At 45.0% G+C, this 19,535-nt stretch overlaps 1 protein-coding gene across 1 annotated transcript; it reads left to right on the top strand.

The window, feature by feature from the left end:
- Window positions 1–207: 207 nt before the first annotated feature.
- f5 (coagulation factor V) lies at window positions 208–18,638 on the top strand. Its single transcript, XM_035394216.1, has 25 exons — window positions 208–438; window positions 1,555–1,637; window positions 1,809–1,931; window positions 2,723–2,935; window positions 3,293–3,454; window positions 3,933–4,154; window positions 4,376–4,541; window positions 4,640–4,820; window positions 5,592–5,688; window positions 5,999–6,204; window positions 6,511–6,661; window positions 6,803–7,015; window positions 7,822–10,363; window positions 10,506–10,674; window positions 11,372–11,608; window positions 12,318–12,540; window positions 12,823–13,002; window positions 13,351–13,467; window positions 13,626–13,697; window positions 14,046–14,134; window positions 16,504–16,653; window positions 16,773–16,917; window positions 17,718–17,869; window positions 17,974–18,159; window positions 18,281–18,638. Exons 1-25 carry the CDS (start codon window positions 287–289, stop codon window positions 18,425–18,427), a joined length of 6,378 nt encoding a protein of 2,125 aa, XP_035250107.1. The 5' UTR covers window positions 208–286; the 3' UTR covers window positions 18,428–18,638.
- Window positions 18,639–19,535: the final 897 nt, after the last annotated feature.

The following is a 19,535-nucleotide window of genomic DNA, read 5'->3' as shown; positions in this document are numbered from 1 at the left end:
CAAATCCCTGTTACTAAGTGACCAACATGCTACTAACAGTTAACCGAGAATGACTAATGGTCCACAGCACGTAGGTTCATATCCGCGTCTAAAGAAAATACTGTGGTATGTGACGTGAGGTTTGTCTGGAGAGGGGGGGCGTGTGTATGTGCGTGTGTTTGAGGCGGAGAGAGAGAGAGAGAGAGAGAGAGAGAGCTGATAAAGTGTGGGCTAAGCTCTTCTGGAGCGTTATAATCTCCTTGCCTCTCACCCTGCGAGGGCTTCACCTGGAGCTCCAAACTCAGACATGAGACCGCGCTCCCAGAGCGGGGCCCCCGTTCTCCTCGGCCTCCTCGGCCTCTTGGGCCTCCTGTCCCGCACAGTTCTGGCTCTGGAGAGGCGCTATTACATCGCCGCTGTGCACATAGACTGGAGCTACACCGCGCCGGACGAGGGCAGGTAAACGCACTCTTTGGCCCTTTGAGGTGTGTGGTCACAAGTAGAATGTGAATAGAATGTGCTTGACTGAACGTTCTGATGTTGATGTAGCAAGCTCTACTGGTAATCGAAAGCAATGGAGTTCTAGAACACTGACTTTGAATTTTGGAAAAAAAAAAAAAAAAACCTACTCTTCAAAGGGTTAAAGTGTAGTTCTGTTTGGACAGATGTAAAGGGTTTTTATATCAGCCTCATGAGATTATTCACTGGCATGTGCTTGGTGCATTCATCTTAATTTCCTGGAGTTAACTTTCAATTTCCTTTTCCAATTTCCTAGAACAAACATGAACTAGATTGAAATTGGTGCAATATTTCATTGTTGTGAATTTGCCTTTAATAAGTTGTTTTGCTGTTTCGTTACCAGGAGAATTGAATCAGTGATATATCAGGCATTTGCCATTTAATGTAGTTTTTGAAAATAATTATGGGGAGGAACTGTGGAATTTTATGTTGGTGAGATGGGACCTCTCTCACATTGCTGTTGTTTTTGAGGGATAAAAACTGACTAAAAACTGACGGTTCCTCCCCTGCCCATGCCTTGACACAGCATGGAGCTCATGATCCATCACCCGGCTCCTCTAAACTGCACTATACTGAACCATACCATTTGATATTTTATTATTCCGGTTAGCTAACACCCCAACTGCCGCCGTTTGAAGGGTCTCTCCCCACTGGGAGTTTTTTAAAAATTTATCTCATGTACTTTTGGGGGTTCAGGCCTGGTGATTGCTCTGTTTGCTCTTCGTGTCTTTTAGCTCCGTTGCTCTGTTTCTTGCCTTGCTGCTCTGTAAAGCGTCTTTGTGACAGTTCTCTGCATGAAGTGCTATACAAATAAAATTGAATTTAATTGAATTGAAAGCACTAGTGTAGCACAGCATTTATATCAACAGCTTTCCATATCTTTCCTCAAAAAACTGTAAAATGTGTGACTTTGTTCGTTAAAGAGTAAAAATATTGACCGAATTGTTTTGACTGGAGGCATTGACCAAAGACTATTGTTATTGTCCACTTCTGTTTGTGCTTGTTCATAAGCTGGTTTATCACTATTTATCACTGTTTTCCATCATTCTTTTGCAGCTCAGGCCCCACCTATAAGAAAGTGGTGTTCAGGGAATATGACGCTGATTTCAAACAGGCCAAGGCCCACCCACCATGGTTAGGTAAAGCCCTTTTGTGTCTTCGGCATTGTCAAAGAGACGTAGCACGTTTGTCCCATATATGTCAATAACCAGTCTTTATTGATGGATAAGGAAATGTGTCCTCCATTCGGGACGCCATGGGGAACAGCTATGTTTGTATTCAGACACTGTCTGCCTGTCATTGTTTTCCAGGTCTGCTGGGGCCCACGCTGAGGGGGCAGGAAGGTGACGTCATCGTGGTCACGTTCAGAAACATGGCCGACAAGCCGTACAGCATCCATCCGCATGGGATAGCCTACGGGAAGCAGTCAGAGGGTGAGGGACCGCTGTGAGGTGGTGCGGTGATGGTGGGAAGACTTTTACATCCCCCCCCCCCCCCCCCCCCCCCCCCCCGCAGAACATCTGGACTTCTTTTGCGCCTTTCCCCAAAACCCCGATCATTTGGGAGATGAGCGTGGTGTCTTTCATTTTGTGGATTGTGGATTTTTTATTTATTTATTTATTTATTTTTTTAAGATTTGAGTGTAAAAATAGCACCATCTGAATATGCCAAGGCGGAGAATGTACCAGCCTGGTACCAGGCTCCATCGTTGCACAATTTCTACTTTATTAGCCTGGAACGCTGAGCTCCAGACCACATTAAGCAGGGTGTGGGCCTGATACCTTCATGAAATCTGCAGCTGTTCAGTGGCAAAAAAAACATTGGTTCTCCCTGTATTTGAATGTTACTCATTCAGTTAAATACACAAATTGGGAAAAAAACAAACAGCCATGTTTGACTTCATTGGGTACACTTTAACCAGGACCGAATGTCCCAAGATGAGATGCTGAAGTCCACAGGTTCCTGTGCTTCATAGTTCTGAAGAATGGTTTGATAAAAAAATACCTTAATTTCAATATTATTGAGAGTGTTCGAAAGAGAGAACTCAATATGTATGCACACACAACTTGGACACACACACACACATACACACATATGAAAGTATGGTTGTGGATTGACAGTTAGATGTGAACAGAGCACAGTTTAATGTGAAGGAGCTTTTTTTCCTGGGTTGATGCTCAGATGGCAGAGTGAGTCCAACGTGCTCTGACTGTAACTTCCTCAGGTTCTCTGTACTTTGACAACACCTCCCTGTTTGAGAAGGAAGACGACCAGGTCCTGCCAGGGGAAGAGCACACATATTATTGGGAGGTGACCCCTGAGGTGTCCCCAAAAGAGGAGGACCCCCCCTGTGTTACATATAACTACATCTCCCACTACGACATCGTCAGAGACTACAACTCGGGACTGATTGGTACCATGCTGGTGTGTAAAGCAGGTATGGGCTTCTGAATGTCCTGCCTTGGACACAAGCTGACAATTCGCTGCAAAAAAACAAAAAATATGTCTACCTTAAAAAATGTTTCAGTTTTGTAATGTGTCTTAAAATCTTGTTTTTATGACTTTTGACTTTTTCGATGACAAAATATTACATTTACATTTGCAATGTAACTACATTTACAGTTACATTTATTACTTGTTAACAGAAGGACAGACAGATAGACAGACAGACACAAAATGGTAGCTACCTGATGCTGATGGAGGTCATGAGAAAGTGGTTTTACTTTTAGCTTTAGCACCTGTCCGGCATGAAATCTGTCTCAGCAAATGTCACCCTCATCATTCACCTTTCTAGGTAGCCTCAATGACAAAGGAGAGCAGATTCATTTCTTCCAGGAGTATGTTCTCCTCTTCGGCGTGTTTAATGAAAGTAAGAGCTGGTACACAACAGAGAGCACGCCCCCTAGTGGCCCTGTGAAGTACACCATCAATGGCTACACCAATGGCACCATACCCGGTAGGTCACAGAACAACACAGTCAAGAATGACCACACAGCATGATGGTGTTTCCGGCTTTTCCATTTCATTGTTTAGTAACATTCTGGGTTCAGCTCTGAAAAATGTATTTTGTGTACTATGCGGTTATTATTTAACATGTGATATTGCTTGACATGCATATCTACAATGTAATATATATCCAGACTCATACATCCAGTCAATGGCTCTTGCTTGGCTGCTGTGTTCATGTTTGGAAGGTTTTACTGGGTTTTTTTTTTCTTATTGTGCCAGTCTAGCCACCTCTTAAATCCATCATAATCCCCGGGTTTATACTGAAGCCGCTGAACAATTTAAAATCACCATCAAAATGCATATCTCTTTCCCTTTAAAATAACCAAGGTGGTAAGGTGCGTACACCTGGGGTTGAAATATCTTGTGCCTGAGAGTGAGATCTTTGCTCCGTCTCCTTCTCGGCGCCCATCGCCCGTCCCCCCCAGGTCTGAAAGTCTGTGCCCACACCGCGATGAGCTGGCACCTGCTGGGCATGAGCTCCCAGCCAGAGCTCTTCTCCGTCCACTTCAACGGGCAGGTGATGCTGCACATGGGGCACAGGGTCTCGTCTGTGGGGCTCATCAGCGGAACCGCCACCAGCGCCAACATGACCTGCTCCCACCCGGGCCGGTGGCTGCTGTCCTCGTACGTCAGCCGACACATGGAGGGTAAGGGCTAGGGTCAGCGGTGGAGAGCATCAGAGTTACTCTCAGGAGTACAAAATCACCAGTATGGCCAAAAAATGGGCACTGAGGCCCATTTACTGTCACTAAGTGTAATATTCGCCGAAATATTATATTACCCATAGTAACTCAAAATGAATCCTAGGCAAAACCTCATATGATGTGCATAAAGCAGAAATATTATTGCTTTCTATGTCCAACTGCAGCTGGAATGCATGGATACCTGAATGTTCAGACCTGTGAGGGAATCGCTGCGCCCATCCGAAAACTGACCATCCAACAGAGGATACAGAGTCAGGAGTGGACCTACTACATCGCCGCTGAGGAAGTCGTCTGGGACTACGCGCCCAACATGCCCGACTACATCGACAGGTGAGCTCAAGTGGGTTCCTGCTCTCATTTATGGTCCATGGAACGGTCCACAGAGATGGTCCCCCCTTACCTGCTCTCTGTGCGTTACTGTCCCGCAGCGAATACAGGGCGAAATACCTGCGGAGCAGTCCGGACCGGATAGGCAGGCGGTACAAGAAGGCGGTCTTCACGCAGTACATGGACGACAAGTTCACGGCCAGGTTGGAGCACAAGCAGAGGAAGATGGAGACGGGGGTCCTGGGTCCCGTGATCAGAGCTCAGATCCGGGACGTGGTGAAGGTGCGATCCTCCGTGTCGAATTCTGCTTTCTGTCAGATGTGGTTAATGGCTGTGTGGCCCTATCATGGTGCTTCTCCACCCTAGCTCCCCAGTGGTGGAACACAGAGGGTAGTCAATGTGAGGAATAGCCTGCCAGGTCATGTAGTGGAGGCAGAAACTCTGAGGGTTTTCAAGACTAGGCTTGATACAGAGTTAGACACTATCTAGTCTGTAGGTAATCAGAGCACTAATTTACTTAGGAAAATGGCGAGCATCGTTGGGCTCAATAGCCTGTTCTCGTCATTATGTTATGTTATGTTAAGTCCCTGTCCCTCTTCAAACCACTCCCTCATTACACATCTTCCGCCATGGTTTGAAGGCACATCTCTTCAGACTATGCCTGGACCTATAACTGCCACCACTCTGCGAATCATTTCACTTAAATTCCCCTCTTTCATGCCACTCATGTTACACGTACCTCCATTCCAGCACTTATTGAACCTAGTATTATGGTCCTAATGTTGTAGCTTGTACTGCCCCCTAGTTTGACTTAGCATAGATTAGGTCAGAACAATGTTCACTGTGTGAACTGGACTGTGTTCTTGGCTATGAATAGCTGTACAAAATGAATATTGTACCTTATCAAACCTGTGTTTTGTAGGTGTTCCAATGACCTTGATATGCACTTTTGTACGTCGCTTTGGATAAAAGCCTTTAGCCGTCTGCTAAATTAATGTAACGCCAAGTATCAGTGAGGCAGCATCACCTTCAGTGTGCGGTCTGCCCCCGCAGATCGTCTTCAAGAACATGGCAAGTCGACCGTACAGCATCTACCCACACGGACTGACCATTAATAAAGCTGAAGAGGGAGCCAGCTATCCCGAGGGAGGTACGAACGTTCCCCTTCTGATTAGGCAACGCAATCAACTCCACATTCCTTTAAAAACTGTCCACATGGGGGTTTTCTATAACCTGTTTTCTATTGTCTATTACCTCCACCTGTTCCTTTCATGATGTCAGCCAGCAGTGCATGTTTCCTATGTTATGTAACCTAATCATGATTTTACACCAGTGATGATGGATTTGTCTTGTTTGTGAAAGAAAAGCTTGAGCTTTACTGAAACATTGTTGTCTGCAGACGGCCTTCCTGGGAGCAGTATTGAGCGCTGGGTGTTCCTTCCTTGTTTTTTTTTTCCAAGGCAACCAGAGCAGTGCAGTGCAGCCGGGGGAGACTCGCACCTACGAGTGGAAGGTCCTGGAGGAAAACGAGCCCACCGGCAGTGACTCCAGGTGCCTGACCCGAATGTACCACAGTGCTGTGGACACGCCCAGGGACATCGCCTCTGGTCTCATTGGACCCCTTCTCATCTGCAAGAGCCAGTCCCTCAACAAGAAGAACATACAGGTAACCGGGACCCATATGGGCGGCAGTGTTGTATAGTGGGTAAAGAGTTGGCCTTGTAACCTAAAGGTCCCAGGTTCAATTCCCTGGTAGGACAATGCCATTGTACCATTGAGCAAGGTACTTAACCTGCAGCGGATTTGGGGGGCAAATGGTCTGTGAACTTGTGGTAAATACTATTGTCCTAGGTCCGGGAATAATATGTTAATATTTTGTCCCAGATCCAAGAATTTCCCAGCAGCCCTGCATAGAACAACTCTACATGTTTTTTTTTGTTGATATGACAGTCAATAAACTTTGCTTTGACAGTTGAAGGCTGACAAGGAGCAGCAGGCAGTTCTGGCTGTTTTTGATGAGAACAAAAGCTGGTACATTGAGGACAACATCAAGTCTTACTGTGGCGACCCTTCAAAAGTGAACAAAGCAGACCCGGAATTTTACAGCTCAAATGTCATGCATTGTGAGTATCATTATGCTCAGCTGGTTTCAGTTCAGATTTATAGGTATGAATTTTTTTGAGTGTTAAGTGTTAACTTCTATTCCTTCATTTCTATTTCAACCTGATTGAATTTTTTTTTTGTTCTTGTTTTCATCTCGATAGCAATAAACGGCTACGTATATGACAGCGGGCAGGTTCTGGGGTTTTGCAATGGCGAGATAGTGACCTGGCACATGTCCAGCGTCGGAGACCAGGACCACATTCAGACCGCCACCTGGCACGGTCACAGTTTCGAGCTGAACGACGGTACCGAGGACATCCTGAGCCTCTTTCCCATGTCTGGAGAGACCATCACCATGAACATGGATAATATTGGTGAGTCAGTCTGTGCCTGTGGACAAGCGGTCATTATTATAAGCCCACTTTCTGGCAGCCATTAATTTGCACCAAGGATTCTTCAACAAAATACTGAACTGCCACAATATATTGGGAAATATGTGGCAAATATGATGGTAATATATTTAACTGCAGTTTAATGTATTGCAATGTCTTGAAATGGCAATAATTTGCATATTTGCCTTTAGATTGTGAAGTGTACTGATAATATATGTATTTTAACATGTTTTCAAACCTATTCAATTAGTATGCCTAGCATACCTAGGGACAGGGATGCAGATAGAGGGGGACAACTGGGACACTTTGTCCCGGGCCCAGGATAAGGGGTGTCACTATATTTAATTTGTTAGAAAATGTATTTGTGTGGGGGGGCCCTCCCAGTATATTTTGTCCTGGGCCTAAGAATTCATAGCTGTGGTCCTGTATACCCCACCATGCAATCTACCACAGATTTCCTTAGTTAGTTTGTAATTGGGTTCACAAGTAGTCATTTCATTCATTGTTTTATTCATATTTCTATTTTTTTCATTTTCCATAACAGCTTCTCTTGGCAAGAAAAATTTGAATTATTGCCGTAGGGAAAGCCTTGTCATTTAAGGCTGACCTTAAACAACTACTGATCTGTAAAGATAAAATAATTTTTAAGGAGACCCGTTGATTGTTTTAGAGAAAAGTGCTTTTGGTGAACTCTGTTCATTAGAAAATAGCATTCAATTGTGCTTAGCTAATGCATATCTGGAATTCAACAGCCTGTCAATGCTAATGATGTGTATCTTCTCCTGTAGGCCACTGGCTCATGTCATCATTAAACTCCTATGAGGCCAAAGAGGGAATGAGATTGAAGTTCAAAGACCTCGAGTGCTACAGAGACTATTATTACGAAGACACTGATAAAGCTGAGGCAGAGTTTTCTGTGAATATATGGCAGCCCGAGGACATGCAGGCACTAAAGGAACAGGAAGAAAGAAGGAAGGAGGAAGAAAAAATGAAGAAGAATGCGAGAGAACCAGCGGAACCTGACAAGTTCACGGCGTACTATGCGGAAGAACTCGGATTTGACCTTCGGACGTTCAAAAACAAATCGCAAGGACCGGCAGACGATGTGGAATTGTTGGACCTTACTCTGTTTGATTATGGTGATCAGGTCTACCCAACTAAAAACACTACTGAGAATCAAAGTCTCTCTTCCTCTACCACCTCACAGAACCGAACACGCCCAGTACTAGGGTCTGAAAAGATACCAACAAATTTGTCATTGGCCAAGGCAATGGTTGATGAAAATGTAACGATGGCAGGATCATTTAACGGAAGTAGGAATATGACAAGGAAACTGAATGAAACTGCAGGTCATTTGCATGCTAATGTTAAAAATGCACTCACTAATGACACTGTGGCTGAGACAACCAAGCTGCATGTGCAGAGAGATCGAACTGTCGCGTTAACCCTGGAGACCAACATCACCGGCCAGATCACTCACGCTGTGGAGAGTGTAGCAAATGCGACGTCGCTAAGCCAGCTGAATGGGAGCTCTGGAGTGAACCAGAGAGAAACCACTCCAGATCCAGCAAGCACCTCACACACGCGGAACACAACAGCAAAGGTGTCCGAGGACAGAACCACAGGGATCACTTCCTTCTCCTACGCAGTGCCCCTGTCAAAGCTTCCCTCCCACAGCACTCTGGTAGAGATGGACAATGCGGACAAAGAAGACTTTGTGTTGCTGGATGGTGGTGGGGCCTCTGTGGAAATCCACACTGATAATGACAAAGTGATGGTGATAAACCACCAGGACCATCCAAAAGCTGGAGTGCTGTATAGCATCTCCCCTGCTCTCACCTTCCCTGTTGAGCATCAGAAGATATTGCTGGGTTCAGAGGGCGCCATGTTGAATTCAGAAAATACGGCGTGCGGCGCCAGCTGTCCTAAAGATTTGAACACCACCGGACCTGCGGTTGAAATTCACAACATTAATGGTACAAACAATGGAAACCTATCTGTGAAAATCAGTAACAGCACTGCGCAAATGAACTATACCCTGCATGTGGAGGCAACCTCAATGCCAGGTGTGAACAGAACGGATTACGCTTCTGTAAGAAGCCCGGCGCTTCTGAAACCACAGTCAGACAATGAAACGTCCCCTGAGACTGTAGCGTCAACCTCACAGGATGAGGTTGTTCAGGATGTTGGAAACAAAGCTCCTAGTTTTGAGCACATTTACACATTGGAGGAGCCCAGCTCTGAAAGAGAGAACGGCTCCTCTATAATTCTGGGTAGAAATGTTACGCTTTCCCCCTCCTTAACGAACGTCTCATCATCACAGAATTACACAGAGGTAATTTCGGGTAGAAACGTTACATTTTCCCCTGGCTTGACAAACGTCTCATCATCACAGAATTACACAGAGGTAATTTCGGGTAGAAACGTTACATTTTCCCCTGGCTTGACAAACGTCTCATCATCACAGAATTACACAGAGGTAATTTCGGGTAGAAACGTTACATTTTCCCCTGACTTGACAAACATCACATTGTCCCAGAATTACACAGATGTGTCTCGAGAGGTAGGGCACATTGGGGATCCCCACGTAGGCAATGTCTCCTTTGCAGTTTTGGGGTCCTCCTCGGAATCTGAGGAGGACCTCCACAGCAGTTCAAAGCAGAACGTGTCCGAGAGCCGAGAGGAAGTGGTGATCTACCTGAAGAACAACACCAAGGAGGCCATCCTCACCGAATCCCTGGATCTCCAGAAGGAGCACTGGAGTTATGAGGGTGGACACCAGCTGGTGCCCATGGAGGTTCCTGGAAACATGACCAAGTACACCAGAGATGAGCCCAAGTCGAGCGGGAACGACTCAAACACCAAACGAGAGGATGAACGCAAGAAGAAGGGCAAAAAAAGAAAGTGGCCCGCAAGTACAAACAACATGAAAACGAGGAAGAAGAAGGTCTACAAGGCCCAGCCCAGCAGCGGGATCTCTCCAAGGGGCCGCAAGCCTCCCGCGCTCACCCCCAGGGGTTCCAGGCCCATCACCAGCGAGGAGGACCTGTCCTCAAAGTCCATCGTTATAGGTGTGCCGAGACGGGATTTCAACGACTATGACTTATTCGTACTGCAGACGAATGAAGATCCCTATCACAATATTCCTCAAGACAACCCCGGGGATGAATACGAGTATGTAGATTACAAAGACCCGTACAGCCAGCCCAACGACTTGAAAGATATGGATGACTCTACGAAGTACCTTTTAAAAGTGGCGGGAGAGAACGCGAAGACTTACTTCATTGCCGCGGAAGAAGTTGAATGGGATTACGCAGGATACGGGCAAAGGTACTCCATGGCAATGGGCTTTTCAGACTCACTTTACCCATTTGTATGTATTTTGTCTCAATGATGTACCTCTGCCAATCAGGAGAACTCAATTGTGCCTTGCCCTTGACCCCTATGTTTAAACCTTATTTCCTTTTTTCAGGAGACAGGAGAGAACAAACATTAATGATAAGCCAACGCAGTTCACTAAAGTTGTCTTCCGGAGCTACCTGGATAGCTCCTTCAACACCCCAGAGAACAGAGGAGAGGTGGATGAACACCTCGGACTCCTGGGTCCGATCATAAAGGCTGAGGTCGATCAGACCATCGTGGTACGTCGATACACCACTGTGATGTATTTGACAGGCCGTGTCAAAAAATTGCTACTTTTTTTTCTATTTTTTTTTACACAGAAATACAGTTAAATACCATTAAACATACTGGTTGCAGTTCCCTAGGTAAATCTTATTCTGATCACAGTATATTGAAGAAAAATGTATTACGCTATTTGTATGTATGTATTACGAGCATATTGCATATTGTCTTACCACTAATGAAAAAAAGCTTGCAAGCTTGTGTGCGGTTCATTTCACAACTACATGTGAGATTTAATGGTGGCACATTGGAAAGCACTAAAATTTGCATTGGCAAAGACAGCATTACATGTCCGTGACCTCTAAAGCAATATTATTTACCAGGATTCAATTAGTCACAGTGCTGAAAGTTAAAGGGGCAGAGCAATATAAACTCTCTGTATAAAGAAAGCATGCATTCAGTATGTGGGCTTGTACAATCTTCCAACTATCACAGTGATTCACTGTGCAGTACATTTTGAGGAAGCTTTCAGTGGGAATTTTCAAAGTGTGAAAATGTGTGTTGTATTTTAGAAAGACAAATGCAATACTTTAAAGGAGACTCTCGTGTAAAGTGAATTCACACCTCAGGATACCACACTACATTCCTATATATGCGCATACATTTTATCTGGATGACTATGAATATGATTTAATCGCTTTCTGTGTTCCCCAGGTTGTTTTTAAAAACCTGGCCAGCAGACCGTATTCGTTGCATTCCCACGGCGTTTCCTACACAAAGCAAACGGAAGGTCTGAAGTACGATGACGACTCTACTCACTGGTATAAGATGGATAATGAGGTTCAGCCCGATAGCACATACACTTACATCTGGAAGGCGGATATAAGGTTTGGGCCGAAGTCTGATGATTCGGACTGCAGGACGTGGGCCTATCATTCTGGTGTGAATCCAGTGAGTACTGTGTATACTGTCCATAAAGGGTGCCCTTCGTGCTGAGAAAATTTAGACCATCACAGCACTGGTCTAAATAGAGTCGTGTCATTTTATAATTTGATTTCAGAAATTGATTTCTATCATGTTTTAATACAGCGCAAAACAGATTGTATTCCAGTTCATATATATTATTCTAGCAATTTAAAATGCAAACACTGGAAAATCTGTCTTTGCAGACTACAGCTCAGTGTTACCAATGCTATTGTTAGCTTTGCAAGCTCCAGCTCAGTGTTACCAATGCTAATGTTAGCTTTGCAGGCTATAGCTCAGTGTTACCAATGCTAATGTTAGCTTTGCAGGCTAAAGATTTGCTCCCCCTTTATCGCATAGGTCTCGATGCATGCACACTGATGGTGGAACTTTTATGATTGGTACTTTTATATTGTTACTATCTCTAGCTCTAGTGGTGTTAGCTTTTCATTTGAAATATGCTTTTTACCCTTTGGCAAAAAAAAAAAAAAAAAACATCTGCGAAATTACTAAATTGTAGTTATCAAAACTGTATTAGTACACATGCTTTAAGATCAAATGTAATTCGTTGGAATATACTGATCGATATTCAAAATATATTTTACTGGTAGCACTTCTTTTTTTGAACGTATGGTTCCTGATAATTTCCTGTTATCTTTGGAAATGGGATGGTGACTCATTCCGCTTTCGTTCGCAGGAGAAGGACATACACTCAGGGCTGATCGGGCCCCTGCTGGTCTGCCGCAAGGGGACTCTGGAGAAGGACCAGGAGTTGGCCCAGAAGCGCGACTTCGTCCTTCTCTTCATGACATTCGACGAAACCAAGAGCTGGTATTACGAGAGGAACATGGAGAAGATGCAGAGGAAACACAGGAGGGCCGTGCTGGACCCCCAGTTCACACAGAACATCCATTTCCCTGGTACAACGCCTTCTGAACTGTGGTTGTTTTATTGCCTTTTTATGCTTGTCATTTCTGGAAATAAATCATACTTAATTATTCATTATGATATCAGTGTTAATTAACAAGGCATATGCAGTAGATATAGCCATCGCAATTAAGTAAATGAAAATTGTACTGAAACTTACTCAAAATGTTATAAAATAATTACTTTCCTAGCAAAACTGCATTAGATGAAGACTTTGGGGAAATATGGGCATCTTGTAAAATTGGATTGTATCATAAATTAAATTGTTTTTCCAGCCATAAATGGAATTATATTCAGTCTGAAAGGACTCAGGATGTACACCACGAAGCTGGTCAGGTGGCACCTAATTAACATGGGGTCTCCAAAGGACTTCCACAGCATTCATTTCCATGGACAGACCTTCTTGGACAAACAGACGAAGGACCACCGCCAAGGAGTCTTCCCACTGCTTCCCGGTTTGTTGTGATCACTGTATCTCCCTCTCTCCCTCTCTCCCTCCGTTCCTCTCTCTGTCTCCCTCCCTACCCCTCTCTCTCTCTCTATCTCTCTTCTTTCTCCCTCCCTATCTCTCTCTCTCTCTCTCTCTCTCTCTCACTCCCTCACTCTGTCACAGCTTTTAAGTTCCTGGACATTATATGCCTTATGTAACCTGTAATATGAAACACTGCCCTGACTATTTGATTTAAAAAAAGATGTTGTGCGTATTTAGTATTTTCCTGCTTAATTTGGGGCTGGTTTCTTAAAGAGCCGTTTCTCTGCCTCATGCGTTCGGTGCCCTTCTCACTTCGGTCTTCTCCCCCCAGGCGGCTTTGCGGATTTGGAAATGGAGCCTTCGAAGCCTGGCCTGTGGCAGCTGGAGACGGAGGTGGGGGACCTGCAGCAGAGGGGGATGCAGACGCTGTTCCTGGTTATAGATGAGTGTAAGGGCAAAACTCAAAACTCCCAAACAGCCCCCCCCCCCCCCCTCGCGACTCATTAAGAGACTGATAAATGCACCGGTCAGTGTGGAATGCTGGTTGCCTTTCCCGAAGGCCTCAGATTTGAATTCTTTGTTGTTTTTTTCCCCTCCGTTTGGCAGCCTGTGAACATCCACTGGGCCTCATCTCGCAGAGTGTGAAAGACTCACAGATCACAGCCTCTCACTACACAGGTACGAAATGTTTTACCTCCATCGTATGTTTTTGTGTGTGTGTGTGTGTGTGTGTGTGTGTGTGCACGCCCACTTGCACACGGTGCTTTTTCTTGCATAATTGAAAATACAACATCACTGTCTGAACAACGTCCAAAATACTGTCACTGTGCATTAAGATTACCCAAATTTATTCATAAGTACATCTCTTTTTTACCTGGAGCCGGTCAGGAAAAATATTTCATGTTCATATATTTTTGAATGAATCAGGCCAAATGATCTTGGGTATTCTCATGAAAACTACTCAGTCACTGTCAGATGGACTGAGTGGCTGCTGTACTCTGTTTCTCATCTATGTTTTTGTTGAAGGAGAGTGGAAACCACATTTGGCAAGGCTTCAGAACTCAGGTAAATACAACGCTTGGAGTACTGACCGGGACGATGGAAACTGGATCCAGGTACGCTAAAAAGGCAACTTCCTGGTTGATCTTTGACAAAATAAGATTTTGGGGAAATTATGGGATATTTGTATAGATGTGTATTGATTTAGAATCTGATGGGAAATTTGTGCAGATTTATAATCTGTTGGGATATTTGTATAGACGTGTATAGACTCAAAATCTGATGGGAAATTTGTGTAGATTTATAATCTGATGGGATATTTGTGTTGGTGTGTGCAGATTTATAATATGATGAGATGTCGTTTTATAATTTTGCCTTACATGTTGAATGACTAAGGTAGTGATACCGTTTTTCATATGAAAGCTCTGTCCTCCAAATGTCATTTTAGTTAATTTGGTAAAATTGCACAAAAAGTACTTGCACAAATGACAAAGCATGCGCAACCAAGGGATTACACAACCAGTTGACCTGACCGCAAGTGCTTGACACTCACAATGAAACATGACATTTGGGATTTGGACTGTGTGGCAAACACGCCTGCCACAGGCCACCGAAGTGGCTTTCCTTGGGGCCCTCCAGCACAGAGACACAGGGAGATATTCCAACAGTCCAGCTGTACCTAGCTAGGATAATTTGATTGTTAGTGTATCTGGCAGGATTGTTTTTGTATGATTAGGTGTGATTCCAGTGCTAGTTTGTACTTGGTAGGATTCTTCCTTGCTGAACAAGCTTACTCTACAGGGTTGGAGTCCTGATCGATGTGGTCACTTCTGGCACTACGATCCTTACTTCACTCTAGTGTTTCTTTTGCGCCTCTACATCATGAAACCTATGCACTTGTTGTACGTCGCTCTGGATAAGAGCGTCTGCTAAATGCCTATAATGTAATGTAATTTACAAGGGTCGGCAAGATGTTATAGCCGAGGAGCAGATGTTAAAACTGTCATGACAGAGCTCTCCCCGTGTGAGTGGGGATGGCAGATTTAACCTGTGCGCAGTGATTACCTCACTACGCACAGGTGCAGCCACTCCTGTTCCTGGGTCCAATTAGCCTGGCCAACTATCTAATTCTTAACCAATTATCCAATTGGCCAGGTCTAATTAGCTTGACCCAGGGCAGGTGTGGCTGCTTAAACCAGCCATCCCCACACCACATACCCCCAACGCCAAACTGAGGCCAGGGACAATCCCTGGTTGAAGCCTACCCCCTACCCCCCCCCCCCCCCCCACCCCCCCCCCCCACCCCCCACCCCCCACCCCCCACCCCCGCACTCCCAACAAAGCAAAAGACAAAAAACAAAAACACTCCACTAAAGAGTCAGGGTGGGTGGCCCCGGAACAGTCCAGTACATGCTGTGACCCTCCCCCGGACGACAAGGCAGCCCTTCTTCCTCCTCCCTCCCGGAGCACAGGAAGTCCTGGGCTGCTCTGCTGGCGGGTGGGGCCGTCACCGGCTTGGGCTGTTCCAGGGGCTGTGGTGGGGTGGCTGGGCTGGTGGGCTGGTGGGCTGGCCTTCTTGTGGCGCTGGGGACCAGGAACCCTCGTGGCTGTGGTGGCCGCCAGTCGGCTCTGCTGGCGGGCGGCTGCAAGCTTACCCCCTCATGGGCTCCGGGCAAACCAACCAGGCCAAAAACAACAAACTAAAACAACAAACGGACCAAAAAAGGAAGCAAAACGGCGTGGCCACCGCTCGTGCGCCGCCCGTAGCTGACCCGCCTTCCCGGCCAAGTCCAGCTCACGGCGCGACCACTTCTTGTGCACCGCCCGTAGCTGACCTGCCTTCCTGGCCAGGTCCAGCTCCCCAGCATCCCAGCTGAGGATTGCTTCCTTCCCCTCCGTTGTCATTTCCCGCTCCCTGCTTCTGGCCTGGAGGATCCGCCCGAAGCCCTGTCGGGAACACCTCAGCCGTCCCTCCTCCAGTGTGCTTCCTGGCTGGCCCTCCTGTGCCTCTTTCCTCTGCCGGAGAAGCCCCACGTTGGGCGCCACTGTGGCAAACACGCCTGCCACAGGCCACCGAAGTGGCTTTCCTTGGGGCCCTCCAGCACAGAGACACAGGGAGATGATGTTCCAACAGTCCAGCTTTATTTACAAGGGTCGGCAAGATGTTATAGCCGAGGAGCAGATGTTAAACCTGTCATGACAGAGCTCTCCCCGTGTGAGTGGGGATGGCAGATTTAACCTGTGCGCAGTGATTACCTCACTACGCACAGGTGCAGCCACTCCTGTTCCTGGGTCCAATTAGCCTGGCCAACTATCTAATTCTTAACCAATTATCCAATTGGCCAGGTCTAATTAGCTTGACCCAGGGCAGGTGTGGCTGCTTAAACCAGCCATCCCCACACCACAGACTGGTTTTTGCCCCTGTAGGGGAAACTAAGGGGAAACTTGACCATGTCTGCCCCCACCCCCCCACCCCCACCCCTAGGTGGACTTTCAGAGGCCGGTGGTGATCAGCAAAGTGGCCACACAGGGTGCAAAGCAGCTGTTCACCTCTCACTATGTGGAGAAGTACACAATCTCCTACAGCACCGACAGGAGGAAGTGGACTGTCTACAAAGGAATCAGCAACAGAAAGGTGAGCGATCCTCGAGCCATCGCGAACGCGACCGTGCGTCACTGTGCGCGATCAATGGAACGGGAAGTGCGTTCACGGGTAACATTGTAATGTTTCGTTTTTTTTTGTTCCCTCTCCAGACCTTTACGGCGAATGAAAATTATCATGAGGTCAAAGAAAACACCTTCTTCCCTCCTTTGATTGGTCGTTTTGTTCGTCTCATTCCCACCCAATCCTATAATAGGCCAACGGTGCGCCTGGAGTACTATGGATGTGAACTGGACGGTATGTTATGGACTTGACAAGAAATCACGCTTTCCCTTATTTTCCATTCTATGAATTGGCTCATTTTTATTTTACAGATGTAAGCATTCATACAGACACCTTACAAAGCAAGGGAGTGTAATAGCTTGCCTTTGTAGGTGAATGAAAAGCCTGTTTGATAATCTGTGTCCTAAAAAAACTGGGAAGGTGATTTCAGGAACTACAGATTTTGTGTCACAGTGACAAATATTATAAAGTTAAAGTGATAAAAAGAAGTAAAGAATGACGCTTGAATCGATCTTTTCTCTTTAGAGACTCTAAATGCCAAATGCTACCATGCAATCTGGCTTTCTAGTAGAATAAATGTTCTTCAGGGAAGAATGTACACCTCAAGCGCTTTCTGCTCCCTGGCTTGGCCATATATTTTTGACAGTTCATTGCACACTTGCCACACAAATATATATTTTAAAACCAAAGCCTTTTTTTTTTTTTACCGTTTGCAAAATATGTACTCACATGACAATGCTATTGCTAAAAATAAAATATAAATAGATGAGTGAATATCAGTTTTAAAAAATGTATGTTTTACCAGTAATGTTATTGGGTGTACAGTGCTGTGCATAAATATTTGGACAGTGACATTGTTTTTATTGTTTTGGCTCTGTACTCCAGCACACTGGATCGACACAAAACAACGGATAATGGAGATTTACCTGTTGAATGTAATCTATAATTGTGTCACTGTCCACAGACTTATGCACTGCACTGTATATTGAGCATTGTCATGGCAATGCGTTAATCGTATTTTTATATATCGGCAGGATGCTCTGTGCCTTTGGGAATGGAGAGTGGGCGGATCAGTGACCTTCAGATCACAGCCAGCTCTGTGGCTTCCAGCTGGTTCGCTGGCCCCTGGCAACCTTGGTTCGCTCGTCTCAATAAACAAGGGGCGGTCAATGCCTGGCAGGCCAAGGTAGCTGCACGCAATCATTATCCTGTGCTGCATGATGCATTGCTGGTAGACTCTCATCTCCACCTCTGTAATCAACTAATATCCCTTTTTTTTTGCATCAACAGACAAACAACATGCAGCAGTGGCTACAGGTTGAACTGAAGGACGTAAAGAAAATCACTGGCATTGTTACCCAGGGCGCCAAGTCCATGGGCACAGAGATGTACGTGACAGAATATACCATAGAATACAGCAAAGATGGAAAAACCTGGATAAAATACAAGGAGGATGAAGATGACTTTGATCAGAAGGTTTGTGATAAAGCTGGTCCTTTCTTTCATTATCCTGGGGAATAACCTCTGTTGGTGCAGTATCTGCGCAGTCTGGCTCAACAATCTGTTTGAACCAATGTGGTTATTTTAATCCATACAGATATTTCCTGGAAACGAGGACAACAACGGCCACATGAAAAACTACATCTACCCTCCAATCTTTTCACGGTTCATAAGAATTATCCCTCGACGGTGGCAGAAAACAATCACCATGAGAATTGAATTGCTTGGGTGTGATTTTGAATAAGGATATGCGGAGCAGTATATTTCACCACATATCCATACATGCTCATTTTTATACACAGATTATAAATCCAGGTTTTATTTTTACAAGTTTTGGATGCCTGCCTCCCCATTCCCTTTTTTAAATTTAGCTGTGAGCATAATTCCAGGTGAATGTGTAAATATGTAAGTACTCTATACAATCACAGTCAATAAACTATTATTGTACACACACATTTTCTGTTGAGTCCTGCACCATTGCTGCCTCTGATGTTTTTGCACAGTTGTATATTTCTACCGGTAAATTAAGAGGCTGTCAATGTGCTGTTTACTGTAATCGTTTACTGCGCTGAGTAAAACCCGGAGCACAAATTGTTACTTCAGTCCATGTTGCAGCTTTGGGAGGGTTCCGGGTTTTACTCAGCACAGTTATCTAGATAACACAGTAATCCAGCTCTGTGAAATGGGGCCCTGGCAAATAATTAAACTGCTGAATACAAATGAATACAAAATGCAGATGAATACTGTATATATATAATTTATCAGGATCAAGGCCATAAAAGAGCTGGTAAATCGAAAGTGTTAGTTTGCTAAAGCTTTCTGGACCCTTTTATCCTGTGACCAGGGTTACCAGGTCTTCTTGACAAAAACAGCCTAATGGCCAATAAGCCAGCCCAATACCAAAACTCAAAATATGTCCCTTCCAAACCATACACACCACTTTTAGAGTCCAACAGCATTACTGTCGTTGCCAAATCTCCTGTAACATTTTTATTGTTGCAGTAGTACACTCCGGTTCTTTGCCCAATTATCATACATTTGTATGAATGCCGTTGGAAAAATAATCTCTCTGACGCAGCTAATAATATTTGATTGTTTGTGTTCTCTTTCTCAATTTTATGTGTAGATTCAGGTGTTTATAAAACGTCACATGATCTGCATTGTCTCACAGGTGAATTATATTGCAAGTAACCTAAATGTAGTTCCACAAAGGCAGCTCGCTGCCGAAATGTTGGTGATTTAAAACGAAAACAAAAAAGCAGAGTTTTCCCTAAATAGTTCTTTCACCAATCATGTGACAAATTAGCGTCCTACTGGCAGAGTCTGAGAGCTCGAGTTCTGTCTGGATGTCT

The sequence above is a fragment of the Anguilla anguilla genome, chromosome 15 (assembly GCF_013347855.1).
Source record: "Anguilla anguilla isolate fAngAng1 chromosome 15, fAngAng1.pri, whole genome shotgun sequence".
Lineage (NCBI taxonomy): Eukaryota > Metazoa > Chordata > Actinopteri > Anguilliformes > Anguillidae > Anguilla > Anguilla anguilla.
The sequence above is the reverse complement of the archived record's forward strand: the minus strand, read 5'-3'. Positions and strand labels throughout refer to the sequence as shown.

Excerpts from the sequence above, each read along its gene's own strand:
- f5 (XM_035394216.1), top strand. The coding sequence starts at position 287 with ATGAGACCGCGCTCCCAGAGCGGGGCCCCCGTTCTCCTCGGCCTCCTC. Across the intron at positions 10,364-10,505 it reads TACGCAGGATACGGGCAAAG|GAGACAGGAGAGAACAAACA; the intron begins GTACTCCATGGC and ends TCCTTTTTTCAG. Across the intron at positions 11,609-12,317 it reads ATCATTCTGGTGTGAATCCA|GAGAAGGACATACACTCAGG; the intron begins GTGAGTACTGTG and ends TTTCGTTCGCAG.